Raw genomic sequence first — 14,362 nt, 5'->3', positions numbered from 1 at the left:
GCTGCATCCAGACACCAGTTCTGTGGCATTTCCCTCAGTCAGAAAATAAGGACGAAGGCCAAGGAACATGGAAGGGGGGTGGGTGTGTGGCCTGAAGGGGGGGGGACACAGGTTGGACTAGAGCTAGGAGACATGGGGGCAGGAGGGCACCTGGTAGGACTGTTCCAGAAGTGGCTTGGAGCCAGTGTGCCCAGCAGAGACCCATGTGCGGGAGCACAAGAGGCTGCCAAAGGTCAGAGTGGAGAGTGTGAGGGTCTGGAAAAGCCCACCCTCAAGGCCACAGGAGGGAGGAGAGTCGTGGTGAGGAGCGCTGGGCTCCCAGGCCCACCCCTTCCTGCTCTGGCCCTCGGTGTGTGTGGGGTCAGGGCGCGACCGCCCCCCATCAGTGCATGGATGCTGGACTCTGGCGGGCCAGGGGCTGTGGACCCCAGGGGAAAGGTGACCTCCAGGCTCCTGGAGCACAGTCCCCAAGCGTCCAGCAGGCGGCGCTCTGGACCTGTGGAATCCCTGGATTGCAACCGATTTCATTCTCAGGTGGCAGGGCTGGGGTGCTGGATGGGGACTGTCCGGAGGGCTCGGGCTCTGACCTGGGGGGCTGCGGAAGGACAGGTGCCCCACACAGTGTCACTGTCGCTGGATTCCTAAGCCAGACCCTCCCTCGGCTGGCTGGCGCCTCTAGAAGGGCAGCCCCTCCTTTTTTGCTTCCAAGTCCAGAAAAACCGCCTGAGTGGCCTTGCCTACCCATGGCTCTTTCCCTCGTGGCGGCTGGACGTTGGCTCTGGCACGGCCTGTAAAGCGGCAGCTGCATCTGCTGCCCCGGTCAGGCTCAGGTAAGGTGTTTTAGATGAAAATTCTCCAAAAAGTGACCATCCCGAGCGGCGCGTCCCCACGGCCCAGGGTGCTCCGCGCTCGACAGAACAGCCTCTGGTGCGGTCCGCCTGCTCTTTATTGTGGCTTCCCAGGGTCTCACGCTAACCCGAACCCTCACACGCGCGGCGCAGGAGCACCAGCTCGCCCCCTGCCCCAGTCCTTTTGGCTCTGAGCGCTCCGGGTGTTTCCGCCGTTTGCCCTTTGGGGCCGTGGGCGCCGCCGGGCTCTGCTCCCTGGGGCAGCAGACAGAAGTGCCGTGCTGGCTCGTCCATCCTAAAGGCCTCCCCTCGGGCTCTTCTTGGCCTGGAAGGAAGAGGATTTGGTATGAACGGGGTAACTGAGATGAGGCCGCGGAGTCAGGAAACCGCCCACACCAACGCTGTCTGCAGCCACTACCTTCCCGAGAGCCTGGCCGCCGGCGCCGGGGACAGGGACGCCTAGCAGGGGGCGTGGGCGCTCGCAGCTGCCACGGGCCACGCTCCACCTGCTCCACACGGGCGCCCCCAAAGCCACGCCCCCTGGACCAGGCCCTGTGCAGATGCCGCGGCCCCGACACCCCGGGCCGGTGCTCCGAGGCAGCAGAGCTGCTTACAGAGAAGGCTGCAGCCAAGCGCTGAACACTCGCCCGAGACAGGGCTCCCGGGACGCGCTGGACGGGAGCCCGCCGCCCTTTCTGCCTCTCACGCTGCTCCCCACAAGTGCCGTGGAGTCCGGCAGGAGGGGCACGTCTGTGAGAGAAACACTCAGGTCAGGCACTAGTCCCCGAGCCTGTCCTCTTCCGTCACGCTGGCGCCTGGAACAGCTCCCGAGCGTGGGGCACGGAGTGTGGGGACCTCTGCGGGATCAGAGCAAAGGCGAGTGCGGACGCCGGGAACGGGGAACTGCCAGCACAGAAGGCCGTCCCGAAAACCTCGAAGTATCACGGCCGGTCCTCGTCTCACACGTGGGTTCTTCCAAGCAGTGACCCCTGTGCTCTGGGGAGGGCTGTACCACGAGAAGCCACCGAGACGACAGGTGTGACCGGAATGAATGACCCACGTCAGACCTGTGGCTGGTGACAAGGGCTGACCAGGGATGGGGGCAGGACGAGCCCAGAGCGAGCGGCCGTTACGATCACAGGGAGGTCCCCGGGGCAGGCAGCACGAGCCCTGTCCTCTCCCTGGAGGAGTGGCCAAGCCGCGGAAAGCCGGTCTGCTCGGGGGACGCTGGAATGCCGGGAAACGGCCTCAGCAGCCCTAATTCCTGCTCACCCGACTGCCCCGTCTGTGGTCCAGGTCTCTCGCCAGCAGCTCCGGAGAACATCATGGCCCAACCCCGACCCCACGCAGGGGGCACCAGCCCAGGACCCGCGCGGCAGGCAGGCAGCCCCTCCTCACGCCCTCTGGAACCCCCGCCCGCCTCCCTGCGTGTGTCTGCAGCTCCTCCGACCCGACCTGCCGCACCCTTCAGGAAGACGTGCGGACGCTCGGTCTTCCCTCGCGCGGGGCTGGTGACCTTCAGACTCGCGGCTCCCACCTGACCCCTGGGATCACCAAACGCCTCGGAAACAGAAGGGACGAGCCGCTGAGCGCGCAGAGTCCCAACCAAGAGAGGCGCCGACGGGTGCCACCACGGCCCCTCCGGAGCCCAGCAGAGTGCCCTGCGCGTGCCCCTGGGGCTGTCGGGGCAGCGACGTCCTCCGCGGCCGCTGGCGGGCTTCGGGGCTGCAGCCGCGCGCCCAGCACACCCGTGCGGCGCTCACCGCCCGCGAAGCGAAGACCGCGGATGCGGGGCGCCCGGGGCTCCTCTGGACACCGCGGCCGCCGCACCCCACGAGCTCCAGGCGCCCTCCGCGCGCGCCCCGCACCGGCATCCGCGCGCGGGGGCTGCCGTTCGCCTCCCCCGACAGGCGCGGGCACACGAGGTCCGGCGCCCGACGCCCGGCCAGGGAGGGCAGGCCTGCGGGCCCCCCGCGCGGCGGGTCGGGGAGGGAGAGGCCCGGGGCGGCGCCCACCTACCGCGGCGGCGAAGCAGCTCCGCAGGGCCTCGAACTCCCGCGCGCACAGATCCTTCGTCAGGCGGCCGCCGGGGGCCGTGGACGCCTGCACGCACCTGCCGTAGGCCGCGGCCTGTGGGCGGGCGGGGACGGGCGAGGATCGCGGAGGCCCCCGCGCCCGCCCGTCTCCCGGGGCAGACCCCGCGCCCCGCCGGTCACCGCCCTGCCCGCGCGGGCCCTCCCCGTCCCGTAGGCACTGCCCCGCCCGGCAGCTCCTCACCTCGGCCCCACAGGCTGCGAGGCGCTCGGGGAAGGCGCGGAGGCGGCTTCGCACGCGCCCCCACACCGCTCCGTTCCCCGACATGAGCGGTTCCTCCCGGCACCTCTGGACGCCTCCATCTTGGGCCGTCCTCTTCCGGCGTCCGGCGGCTCGATAGGCGCGCCTTCCGCCCACAACCGTCCCTGCGGTTCTTGATTGGCCAGGCTTCAGTCCCCGCCCCTTTTCCGGGGCGGTGTCGGGTCTGCCCGAGCTCTGCAAGTGGCTCTCGGATTTGTCTGTCTTGGATTGGGACTTCAGATTGGCTCAGGCTCAAGTTATCTGTCGGCTCGGCGCAGGGACCCGCCCCGCGCGAGCGATTGGCCATCTGGGCCAGGCGCGCGCGCTGATTGGAGGGGGTCCGGGGCCGTGGCCGCGGGCGGGGCCGGAAGGTGACCGGCAACATGGCGGCCGCGCCGCTGCTGCGGGACCGTCTGAGCTTCCTGCAGCGGGTACGTGCGGGCGACCGCGGCTCCGCCCTGCTCCCGCTCGGCCCCCGTCGGGGCGTCCTCCGGGGCTCGGCGACCCCGCCGCTCCCCTCGGCCCTCCCCGTCTCCACGGCCGCGGCGTGGGCAGGGTCCGAGCCACGCGGGACGTTGCGGCCGCGGGGCCAGAACCGAGCGGGAGCGGCGGCCGGAGGCCCCGGGGTCTGGCTTCCTGGTTTTGCGGAAGCGCAGCCCCGGGGAGCGGCCCCGCTGGACCTAGGCCGGGGAAGCCCCGCGCGCGGGCGTGTCCGCGCCGGGAGGACCGAGGGGCGGCGGGCTGGGCAGCGCCGGCGGCCCGCAGCTGTGTGCGGGTCGGGGCCCGTCCCGCGCCGGCCCGGAGGCGGCTCCCGGGGACGGCCTCGGGGCCTCGACAAGCGGCCCTCCTGCAGAGACCGGGGTGACGGTCGTGCGCGCGGGGGCCTGCGCCTCGTGCCGGGACCGAGGCCGGTTCCCGCGGCGCTCCCCGGCGCTGTCCGCGGGGCCGGGCCGTCAGCTCCCGCTCTGGGCCGCGCGCGTCACGGTTCCACGGGCCTCTGCGGCTCCCCCTTGGCGGGCTGGTGCGTGAGGAGGGCACGTCCGCAGCCTCCCGCGCTTTCCACGCACCTGTTCCGGGGCTCCGCTGTCCCCAGTAAGCGCAGTGCGGGCGCTGCTCGGGCCGCGTGCCCCGGAGGCTTCCGTCCCGCCCGCGCGCCGCGGCGGCCAGGTGGGGACCGGCCTTGGTTCTGTCCCGCGGCGCGCTCAGGGGGCTCTCGCTCCCTTCCAGCTCCCGGTCCTGCTGAAGGGAACGTCGGACGACGATGTCCCGTGTCCCGGCTACTTGTTCGAGGAGATCGCTAGTATCCTTCCTTGTGCCCACACGCGGGGCCCTGGCCCGCCCCTCTACCCTGGAGACTAGTGTGTGGGGCCCGAAGCCACATTAGGACGCCCCGGGGTTCAGGAGGTCCCCAAGCCCGGAGCTCTGGAAACCAGGGCCGGGTGGGTGTTGGTGGGAGGGCTCCTGGGAAGCCCGGTGGCGGGAAGGCCGGGTTCTCTCCCCAGCCAGGCCCTAGCGTGGCCCGGGCTCGGCGCGCTCCGTCCCTAACCCAAGCGCCTCCCAGAGATCTCCCACGAGTCCCTGGGCAGCAGCCAGTGCCTCCTGGAGTACCTTCTGAACCGTCTGCACAGCGGCTCCGGCCGCGTGAAGCTCAAGGTGAGCCCCTGCGCGGCCCCCGCAGACCCTCCCCGGGGTCGTGGCCCCAGCTCCCGCCAGTGGCTGGCGGGGCAGGAGGCCGCAGCGGGACGTGTGCCGGCTGCCCCCCGTGACCGCCCTCCGGTGCCGCCCCCGTGACCGCCCTCCAGGTGCTGAAGATCCTGCTCCACCTGTGTGCCCACGGCTCCGCGTCCTCCCTGCTTATCCTCAAACGCAACCCGGCTTTCATCCAGGAAGCCGCAGGTACTGGGGGCCGGGGGACAGGCAGCCAGGGTCCCCCCTCCCCCCACTCAGCTCAAGCCTTCTCGCCTGCACCCCATGCCCCAGCTGCCACCGTCTCTGTCCCGCGCCTTCCCCTTCTGGCCATCACGGCAGCACGGGGGAGAGTGGCCCGTTTCTGCCCGCGTGCCCGGCCGCGCCTTGGCGGCCCAGAGCTGTTTTGCCTGTTCTGGGGCCTGGCACACCACAGGGGATCAGCACCGCCTCCCGGTGTCATGGGCTCGGTCTCCTCCCCAGGGCCCGGGACGGGGAGCACTATGAGCTTCTGCTTCAGGAGGTCTGTGGGAGGCCATCAGGGAGGTGGGGCTCTGGCCTGTTGGGGTCTAAATGCATGTCTCACCGCCACCCCCGCTCAGGCCGGGCGCTGTCACCTGTCTTGCTCCTTAACCAGGACTTGGGGGGATGCGGCCTGAGACCTTCCCCTCCGTTAAGGCAGGAGCCCTGGGTGGTCTTGGGGACACAGACCCCAGCACATGGCCTGAATGAATCGAAGTGAGAGCCGTGCCCACTGAGCAGTCCACGAGAGGGAGCACCAGGGAGGGGGACTGAGTTGCTCTGGGCCACCTGGTGCTCACAGGGGACCCTCAGCAGTTAGGGAGCACGTCCTACCTGCCAGGTGCTGGGGTACACCCCCGCCCTGAAACCACTGTCGGCCCTTCACTGAAGGCAGGGCTGGGAGCGGGTAGGTGCTTGGCGCCCGAGAGAGCATCACCGCACAAAACCAGACACTGCCCCAGGGGTCCGTCGGGGCTCGTCCTGGTCCCAGCGAGCTCCCGAGAACTAGCGCACAGAAACAGCACACTCCGGGATTCTCGCCAGCTGGTGGGTCCCAGCGGAGTGCACCGTGGCCCGTGCGAGTCATCACCTGGGCCCTGCACCCCCGGAGCATGGGTGGAGCGGCTCGGTGGGGCCGGTGGGGGTGGGCAGACCGCGGTTCTCTGTTGGCACCACGGTCTCTCTCTCCACGGGGCGACTACCACGTAGCAGCCTCGGTCCGCCGTGCTCTTAGCGTCGACCCTGCGGGACCGTGCCACTGGCCGTGGGGAGGTGGGGCTGGGCCCGCGGTGGCTCTGGGGCAGGGGAGCCCACGGAGGACCGCCTTGGCTCACACAGGAGGGGCCAGGTGCTGTCCCTTGTCCATTGGTGGCTCAGTTTCCGGCCGCCAGTCTCGGCTGGGCCCAGGGGCTGATATGTGCACACGCTGGGCCGCCTGCCAGGGCGGAGACGGGCAGCACCAGGCCGCTGTGGGACTGTTTGTGACAGAGGAGACAGGGGGAGCCTGGGATGGTTTAATTTTTTCTAAGAAAATTTCGTTTGCTGCGGCTGGTGCTCCTGGGAAGGCCGAGCTTGGAGGCCGTGATGAAGACCGGTTCGACCCTTGAGCCCGGGGGGACCTGCAGGGCTGGAATTGGATGGGACTCACTGGTGTTCTCTCTGGGTGGACAGTGGGTCGAGGGAGGTGGTTAGGCCGCCAGTGCAGCGGCTCCGCTGAGAGCGACAGCAGTGGGGTCGGGGAGAGGGGCCCCCGTGCTGCGCTCTGCAGGTTGCCACGCGGGCCTGGCTGCTGTGTGCATGCGCGAGGGGGCAGCCGGGGCCGCGGGTGTGTGGCCTCTGTGGGCCAGGAAGGTGATGTGGCTCTGAGGAGAAGCCTGGGGCAGTGGGTTCTGGAGAAGGGGCTCTGGGAGCTCCCAGGCTTGGACCAAGGAGCAGCAGTATTCTGCGGAGTGGCGGGTTCCCCAGGCTGGTGGCTGCCGTAGGGACCAGGAAGCCGTGTCACTGTAGGGACTTAGACCAGGAAGCCGCATCACGTGGGGGACTTGAGGACAGACCTGAGCTTTGGGAAGCTTTTCGGACCCTGGGTGTGCAGGGTCACCTGCCAGGGCTCAGAGCTCTAGGGACCGATGGGGGGTGGCCCGGGCTGGGATGGGCTGCAGCTCAGTGTCCCGGGGGCCAGCCACTCAGCCCTGTCACTCTGGCTCTGCCCACAGTGTTCTCGGGGCCCCCGGATCCTCTCCATGGGAACAGCCTGTCCCAGAAGGTGCGCGCGGCTGCCCAGGTGAGTCCAGGACTCAGGTCAGCCCCAGGACAGCTCATCGTCCCTCCACCCGGGACCCTGGCTCTGCTCCTGCTGTGGGGCCAGATCTGGGCTGCTCCTCAGAGAACCATGGGGTCGGGGGACAGCAGCCAGACCCCATGCACTGAGCGCCCTTCTGCTCGTCTAGGACTTGGGGAGCGCCCTGTTCTCTGACAGCTTGTCGCCTCCGCCTCCCTCGCAGCCGCCCAGGGCCCTGCCTCCAGCGGGTAGGCGACTGTGTCCATCCCTGCCCCCGAGTCTTCCCTCGGGGTCCCTCGGGGTCCCTCCTCCCCACCTGACGTCCTTGGCTGCCCTGAGCGGGGCTGGGGGTGGGTGGCCACACTTGAGGCTGACGTGGGCCTCGTCCCCAGGCATGGGCTCGCAGTCCAGACCCCAGAGCGCCCTCCAGGGCTTCGGCTACAGCAAGGAACGGGGCCACGTGGGTGAGTGCTGCAGGGGCTCTCGGGTGCAGGGTGCCTGGCAGCTTGGGCCTGCTGAGGCATGGAGGGTGGTCTTGCTGGGCTGCTGTACCTGGCGGCCATGGTCTTCTCTGCCCAGCCCTGCGGGGCAAGGAGGCAGGGCGGGTCTGCGCCAGCAGGCAAGACGTCAGGCCGAGCCTCCGTCGCATGTGTGGGCGCCCGGCCCTTGGCTCCTTCAAGGGCCGGAGGACACAGGGTGCTGGGCCTGGCGGGGACAGAGGCGACCCCGAGTGTGGGTGGTGCTGTTTGGGGTGGAAGCCGTGGTGGCCCACGTGCTACCCGTTCTTGTCCCGGCGTTCGGACTCCCCCCTAGCGCTTGGGAAGCCTGATGCCAGACCTGCTTGGAGGTCTTGTCTCTTCCTGACACGGGGGTGACAGGGTTGGTCGCGGTGGGGCATTCGCGTGGGCCAGGGCCCGAGCCGCCATGACGCTTGTGAGTTCCAGCACGAGCAGCACCTTGTCCCCTGCTCCCACACAGGTTGAGGGGACTGGGGGGCGTGGTTCTGCTGTAAGCTGTGGAGCACCCGGGCTCCATCGGGCCTGGGGATACACTGAAGCAGAATTCCCCAGGGAAGCGTCCGGAAGGCCCCAGATCCCCTGCATAGCCTCTCCTCTGTAACTTCAGCTCAGGTCTCCACCTTTTGATCCCTGAGCGGGAGCACGGCATCCCCCCAGGAAATGTGGGCGAGCACGGGGGGACAGGACCGAGAAGGGCCGTGACCCTCCTCCTCTCCCTCTGCTGCAGGCTCTGCGGGCGAAGGCTTCCTCTCCGCCATCCAGAAGGCCGCAGAGGTGGTGGCCAACGCTGTGCGTCCTGGGCCCGAGAGCCCCCGCACCCAGAGCTCCCTACCGCGGGGAGATGCCTACCAGCCGGCCGTGACGCTTTCAGCCAGCCACGGGGGCCCGGGTGCTGGGAAGCCGCTCTCTGGTGCCCTCCCAGGTGCCCGAGGAAGTGGTGAGACTCCTCTGGGGGGTCTGGCTTTTCCCGGCCTGCTGGGGTCTGGGTGAGCCGGCCTTCCCTGTCCACTGAGCGGGGAGAGGGGACAGTGGGGTGCGGAGAGCGAGACCCCTTTAGTAGCGAGAGCCACGGGTTCGCAGCTCCGGGAGGGGCAGTCGAGGTGGGGGCTGTGGAAGGTGCCCGGCGCGGAGCGGGGACTCTGCTGTGCCAATCCGGCTAAGACTCAGGCAGCACGTGACCCGATGCTCCTAAGGGCGTGTGGCCCCCCCCGCAGAGCCTCCCACTGGCCTGCCACTTGTTTGCCGTGGTCTCTGCGGTGGCTTCCCTGTCACACAAAGGTTATGCACAGCATGTAGATGCTGCTTTGCCAGTCTCTTGCCTGGAGCTCCGGTGTTACAGTCCCAAAGCGGGTGGGGCTCCTAGAGCCCCTCGAGCCCCTCCCCCCACTCAGATACAGACCCGGGACCCCAGCCCAGTTGCTGCTGGTTCAGCCGGGACAGCAGGGGTGCACGGCCAGGGCCAGCGTCCACCCCGGGGAGTAGACAGCGGCACCGGGGGTCACAGCCGGGTGTGTGTCCAGGAATGTCATTGGGACAAGGGTCAGTGTGATCGGTCCCTCTGCCTGTAGCAGAGCCTTCTGGGAGCTTTGCTGTCTGGAAGGGCAGCGTCAGGACTCCCCGAGAATTGAGTGCCGCCCTGTCGGGCCCTGCACCTCCTGCCATGGGCCAGCGCTCCTCCGGCCTCGGGTGCCCGGCGCTGCTGGGTCTGCGTGAGCTGGCTCGAGGGCAGGCATGTCCCAGGCTGGCGGTCCCCGCCCTGAGCCACCCATGTGACGGGTGCCCCCCTCTGTCCCACATCGCCTCGTGCCGGGTGTTTATCTGGAGCTCAGGCCCTTCCCTGGGTTTCCTGGTCCAGGTGCCCGGGAGGGGCGTGTGAGGCAGGTCAGAGGCCGCCCGATCTCACCCCCAGTCCCGTCTCGCACAGTCCTGAGACCCCAGCCCGGGCAGGCTGGAGGGGGCTGGGACGAGCCGGACAGCAGCTCCGGCTCCCAGACGTCCTCCCAGGACAACGGAGAGCCCCGCAAGGCCTCGGACTCAGGCAGTCGGTCTGGCAGCGACAGCCCCTCAGCGGCCAGCCCGGCACCCAGCGACCTGGCGGAGCGGTGAGTGGGCACCACGGGGCCAACCTGGTCCTTTACTGGGTCCCGGCCCGCAGGGAGTCCTGGCCTGGAGGGGTCTCCTTCCGATCCGGACCGCTGTGCCCACAACAGGGTGGAGGCCGTGTCCCCGAGTGACTGCCGGCAGGAGCGGAGCCTGGTCCAGACTGTGACGCGCGGGCCACGTGCCTTTCTGAGCCGAGAGGAGGCCCAGTGCTTCATCAAAGAGTCAGTCCCCTGCCATTCCCCGCTCCCGGCCCCCGGCCCCGAGCCCCCCGGCCCCGCGCCCCACCTTCTGGCTGCCCCCCTGCAGGTGTGGGCTGCTCAACTGTGAGGCCGTGCTGGAGCTGCTGACCCGCCGCCTGGACGGGACCAGCGAGTGCGTGCAGATGGTGAGGCCCTGCCCATGGTGGGTGTGGACGGGGGCGGGGGGGCGGGCAGGGGTAGCCGGTCACCTCCTCACTGGGGGTCTGACCGGGGCAGGAGGGGAAGTGAGCCCAGGACTCCAGGGTGGCCTGCCCCAGGGCTTCCCCGCCTGGGAGCCGCAGCTGGGCCAGGAGGAGGGGAGCTGGCCAGATGGCCCTGGGTCCTGGGGGGGGGGGGCCGTGCTGACCTTCTGTGTGCCTGGCAGAGAGCGCTGGGCGCCATTGCATCTCTGGGGCACACCGACCTGCTCTCCCAGGAGCACATCCTGCTTCTCACCCGGCCGCGGCTACAGGAGCTCAGTGCGGGCAGCCCGGGACCTGTGACCAACAAGGCCACCAAGGTGGGCGGCAGCCGGGGCGCAGAGGGCGGGTAAGGGGGTGCCTCGGCAGCCCCACTCCTGTCCTGGGCAGCCTGTCCCAGCTGCTCCTTGCTGTGTGGACAGCTCGCGCCCTTAGAGCGGCAGCTGGGCTTCCCGGCTCTTGGCACTCCACGCTCCCCAGCCTCTGCGGGAAGCCCTCCTTGCTTGCTCCTGTTCACCCTGGGTCACAGGTCACGGGGCCATGCTTGGCTTCCAGACCCCTCCCTGGCTCCTGGAGGGCAGAAATGGTTTTGTTCTCCCAGAGTCCTTTTTCCACTGAAGCCTGAATGGTGTGCAGGGCACCTGACTCTGGGGAGCTTCTGGGCAGCACCCCTGCAGCCAGGCCCCGGCCGCTGCTCTGCCTGTTGGCGTCTCTGGCTTCTCCATTGCTCTGTGGCCCCAGAAAACTCAGACCTGGAGTTGCTGGCCTTCAACAAAGAATTAGTGACCCAGCAACATCTGAGTCCCAGTCGTAGTGGGGTTTGTGGGGACGAGAAGGCAGGAGGAGGCCTTGTGTGTAGCAGTGGGGAAGGGCATCTGTGTCGGGCTGGCGTGGCGCCCGACGGGCCCGCCTCTCCCCGAGCTGGCTCTCCGCGCAGCGAGGTTCGCTGATGGGGGAAGTGTCGGTTGTGTCGGCAGGCCATGTGTGGGTGCAGAGGGCATGACCGGTTTGGAGCAGGTGGGGGACAGCAGCAGGAGGAGGAGGCCTGGGTGGGCAGCCGAGCGGCCCGCTCTCAGGGCCGGAGTGCTTGGGAGGGGTGTCTCTGCACCCCAGGGGTGCACGGGATCCCTCAGCCAGTCCCCTTTCCTTCATGTCCAGATCCTGAGGCACTTCGAAGCCTCCTGCCGACAGCGGCCCCCAGCCCGGAGGCCCCCGGCTGAGCTGGGCCCCGCTGCTGCCCCCATGGGCCCGTCTGACCTGCTGACCGATGCTGTGCCTTTTGCTGGGAGCCAAGCCTTCCTGCGGCCGCTGAGTCCCACCCTCCTGTCGCCCAAGAGCTCCGCGCAGTCCCCTCCCTCGGATGGCTCCTCCCTCTCAGTTCACGGGGAGTCTGGGGAGGTGGAGACCAGACTGAAAGGTCCCAGAGAGCAGGGGGCCCCCTCTGAGTGGAGCCCATTGGGCACAGGCTCCCCAGAAGGATCACCAGCACTTAGCCGGGAGCCCGGCCACGGCCTGCAGAGCCCAGCGGCCAGTGGTGGCTGTAGCTCCTTGTTCGTCGGAATGGAGCTGGTGGCCTGTCCCCGCCTGGTGGGGGCCGGGACTACCACAGGAGAGGCCCCCCAGGCCCCGCGGACGTTGTCACAGAAGGTGGCAGCGAGAGAGCCTCCTGGCCCACAGTCTTCCGCTTTCCCGTTTCTAAACTCATGACCTGGCCGGCCTGGGCTGCACATGGGGTCCTCACTGCCTCTGCCCTGTAACTCCCAGGACCCCGTGACTTGTACTGCCCTGTTTGCACACAGCCCCCATGTCCCACTGAAAAGAGGTTCCCCTTGGGCGTCTGCTACGGACCCTGCTCGCCCTCTGGCTGCTTCCTGTCGCTCGCAGAAGACGTGGGGCTGGTGGCTCGCGAGCCAATCTGAGCCACTGGTCAAGCCTGGGTGATGCGCCAGGAGTCCGCGCGCCAGGCAGAGCCAGGCAGCACGTGCAAAGGAGTCCACGGGGGCCCGCTCCCAACCCAAAGACCACCTCCCCGATTTCCTGCAGGGGAAGATGGACACCCTCACACACGGGCCCTTCTTGTGAGCATGGTGGCCGCACAGGGAGAGCCGTGTGGGGTTCTAGGCAGAAGTAGATGCGGAGCAGCTTGTCGGATGGGCGGCTGGGGCGTGGACGCTGGGTCTCCCGGCACGCAGCCATCTGCCTGGGGGTTAGCCCCGTCTGCTTGGCCCCATCTGCGGACGGGCCCTGCTCCCTGCGGCCAGAGGGAAGGGAAGGGGGAGCTGTGGGGCAGGGGGCACAGCAGGGCCTGCCTGGAGGGGACAGGAGGGGACCCTGCCTGGGTCCTCAGAGCACACTCAGGCACGTGGAGAGGAGCGGCCGGCTCCTCTGTGGGGGCCGCGTCGGGCGGGGGAACGGCCCAGGCCACAGCCCTTGCCACGCTGCTACTGCTTCCAAGTGACCGCAGAGGAGGGCCTGGTGCTGCCTCGGTTTCCATCGCATGTCTCCTGTGCCGGAGGCCAGCTGTTTGGACTCGGATCCCTGGAGAGCAGGCAGGCTTACAGCAGACCCTCGGCGATGCCGGACCTCAAGGTCCCCTGGAGACCCGCACCTGCCTCCCAGAAACAAGGATTTGTGTGGGTTTGGAACCACCGCTTGGCTCTTTATTTCTGAACTCAGACCCCTGCCCCTGTGGGGTTATAAGCAGGTGGGCGCTGTCTGTGATGTCCGGTCACTCAATGAGCCACGTGTGGCTGCTTGCCACCGACTGCCCGGGGAGGTCACGACACCTAAACGTCCTAAGTAAACGCTGGTGTGCACCCGGAGCTGCCTGGCCCTGTTACTCCTGCCCGGGGCGCATGCGTTTCGGGGGAAACGGCATTAACGAGGCCGCACGTAGAGGACTCCCCCCCGCCCCCGTCCCCCACAGGACAGATTCCTTCTTACTTAAGTGCCGGGGGCGACTCGCTGGTCGGAGTTCTGGTTCTTTAATGTTACTGGCGAGGTTTCAACTATGAAATGAAGTTTCTCTCGCCTGTGAAGGGCTCTTCAGGTTATGGTCCCACATGAAGGTCAGGAGCTTGTCCTCCAAGGAGTTGGTCTGTCGCACAGACGCCGCTGTCTGTAGGGTCCGTAATGATGTTCCATCATTATTCCACATGTTGATGACTTTTTCCCACTCTTTCTTGGGTAGTCTGGTTACAAGGTCATCGTTCTTTCAAGAACAAAACCTTTGTATTACTTTTTCCTACCTTTTTTATGTTTTGTATTTCATTGCTGTCTACATTTTCTTTCCTACTGTTTTGGATGTTTTCTTTTTTTTCTGGTTTCTTTAAAGTGGAAGCTTAGATCATTGATCTGAGACCTTTATTATTTTTCTTTTCTTTTTTTTTTCAAGATTTTAATTATTTATTTGACAGAGAATGCAAGTAGGCAGAGCAGCAGGGAGAGGGAGATGCAGGCCTCCCACTGAGCACGTAGCCCGATGCAGGGCTCTGGGATCATGGCCTGAGCCAAAGGCAGCCACTCAACCGACTGAGCCACCCAGGCACCCCAATACCTTTATTATTTTTCTAACTTTGGAAATATTAATGCTACAAGTTTTTCCCAAGACACTGCTTTGATTACATCCCATGAATTTTGATAGTTTTATTATTTTTTGAAAGATTTTTATTTATTTTAAACATAGAGCAAGGGGAGGAGCAGAAGGAGAGGGACAGGCGGACTCTGCTCAGTCCCACGACCCTGAGATCATGACCTGAGCTGAAATCCAGAGTCAGACAATTAACCAACCGAGCCACCAGGAGTGCTCGATAATAGTTTAATTTTCACTTGTTCAGGATATTTTCTAATTCACCTTGAAATGTCTTTTTGTCTAGTGGGTTGTTAAATGTGTTTTTTCCCGTTATGCTTTTAATTCTGATATAGTAAGAACATTTTTTCTATAACTTCAGTTCTATTGTTCAAGATTTGAAACTTTTGTTGAAGTTTGTTTCATGGCCCAGAATATATAGTCAGTCTCGAGGATTGTTCCATGTGTATGTGGTCTAGAGAGCTACCGACCAATATCCTTCATCAGCCTCTGAGTATCAATCTATAATTCATCAAACTAACATTTGTGAAGAAAAATCACATTTTA

General features: G+C 66.4%; 2 protein-coding genes across 4 annotated transcripts; one reads left to right on the top strand and one right to left on the bottom strand.

The window, feature by feature from the left end:
* Positions 1–928: 928 nt before the first annotated feature.
* On the bottom strand, positions 929–3,289 carry NDUFAF8 (NADH:ubiquinone oxidoreductase complex assembly factor 8). Of its 2 annotated transcripts, XR_004280335.1 has the most exons (4): positions 3,126–3,289; positions 2,868–2,978; positions 1,463–1,598; positions 929–1,173 (listed from the first exon to the last, which is right to left on the bottom strand). XR_004280335.1 is itself a non-coding variant. In XM_032319423.1 (3 exons), exons 1-3 carry the CDS (start codon positions 3,207–3,209, stop codon positions 1,144–1,146), a joined length of 225 nt encoding a protein of 74 aa, XP_032175314.1. In that variant the 5' UTR covers positions 3,210–3,285; the 3' UTR covers positions 929–1,143. The 2 variants fall into 2 exon arrangements, 1 of the variants encoding a protein (XP_032175314.1); XM_032319423.1 differs by lacking the exon at positions 1,463–1,598 and having other exon boundaries at positions 3,126–3,285.
* Positions 3,290–3,506: 217 nt separating this feature from the next.
* On the top strand, positions 3,507–13,046 carry TEPSIN (TEPSIN adaptor related protein complex 4 accessory protein). Of its 2 annotated transcripts, none has more exons than XM_032319422.1 (13): positions 3,507–3,613; positions 4,410–4,482; positions 4,744–4,835; positions 4,985–5,078; positions 7,103–7,170; positions 7,337–7,415; positions 7,560–7,631; positions 8,413–8,622; positions 9,610–9,787; positions 9,896–10,009; positions 10,095–10,173; positions 10,413–10,547; positions 11,386–13,046. In XM_032319422.1, exons 1-13 carry the CDS (start codon positions 3,566–3,568, stop codon positions 11,932–11,934), a joined length of 1,791 nt encoding a protein of 596 aa, XP_032175313.1. In that variant the 5' UTR covers positions 3,507–3,565; the 3' UTR covers positions 11,935–13,046. The 2 variants fall into 2 exon arrangements, with proteins under 2 accessions (XP_032175313.1, XP_032175312.1); XM_032319421.1 differs by having other exon boundaries at positions 9,541–9,787.
* Positions 13,047–14,362: the final 1,316 nt, after the last annotated feature.

This window comes from Mustela erminea, chromosome 18 (assembly GCF_009829155.1).
Source record: "Mustela erminea isolate mMusErm1 chromosome 18, mMusErm1.Pri, whole genome shotgun sequence".
Taxonomy (NCBI): Eukaryota; Metazoa; Chordata; class Mammalia; order Carnivora; family Mustelidae; genus Mustela; species Mustela erminea.
This window is presented reverse-complemented; position numbering and strand designations above follow the sequence as displayed.

Bases quoted from the DNA above. Each gene is read 5' to 3' on its own strand.
- NDUFAF8 (XM_032319423.1), bottom strand. From the start codon at position 3,209: ATGTCGGGGAACGGAGCGGTGTGGGGGCGCGTGCGAAGCCGCCTCCGC. The intron at 2,979-3,125 runs GTGAGGAGCTGC...GCCCGCCCACAG, and splicing joins TCGCAGCCTGTGGGGCCGAG to GCCGCGGCCTACGGCAGGTG. The intron at 1,174-2,867 runs GTAGGTGGGCGC...TCTTCCTTCCAG, and splicing joins GGAGCTGCTTCGCCGCCGCG to GCCAAGAAGAGCCCGAGGGG.
- TEPSIN (XM_032319421.1), top strand. From the start codon at position 3,566: ATGGCGGCCGCGCCGCTGCTGCGGGACCGTCTGAGCTTCCTGCAGCGG. The intron at 7,632-8,412 runs GTGAGTGCTGCA...CCTCTGCTGCAG, and splicing joins CAAGGAACGGGGCCACGTGG to GCTCTGCGGGCGAAGGCTTC. The intron at 10,548-11,385 runs GTGGGCGGCAGC...CTTCATGTCCAG, and splicing joins TGACCAACAAGGCCACCAAG to ATCCTGAGGCACTTCGAAGC.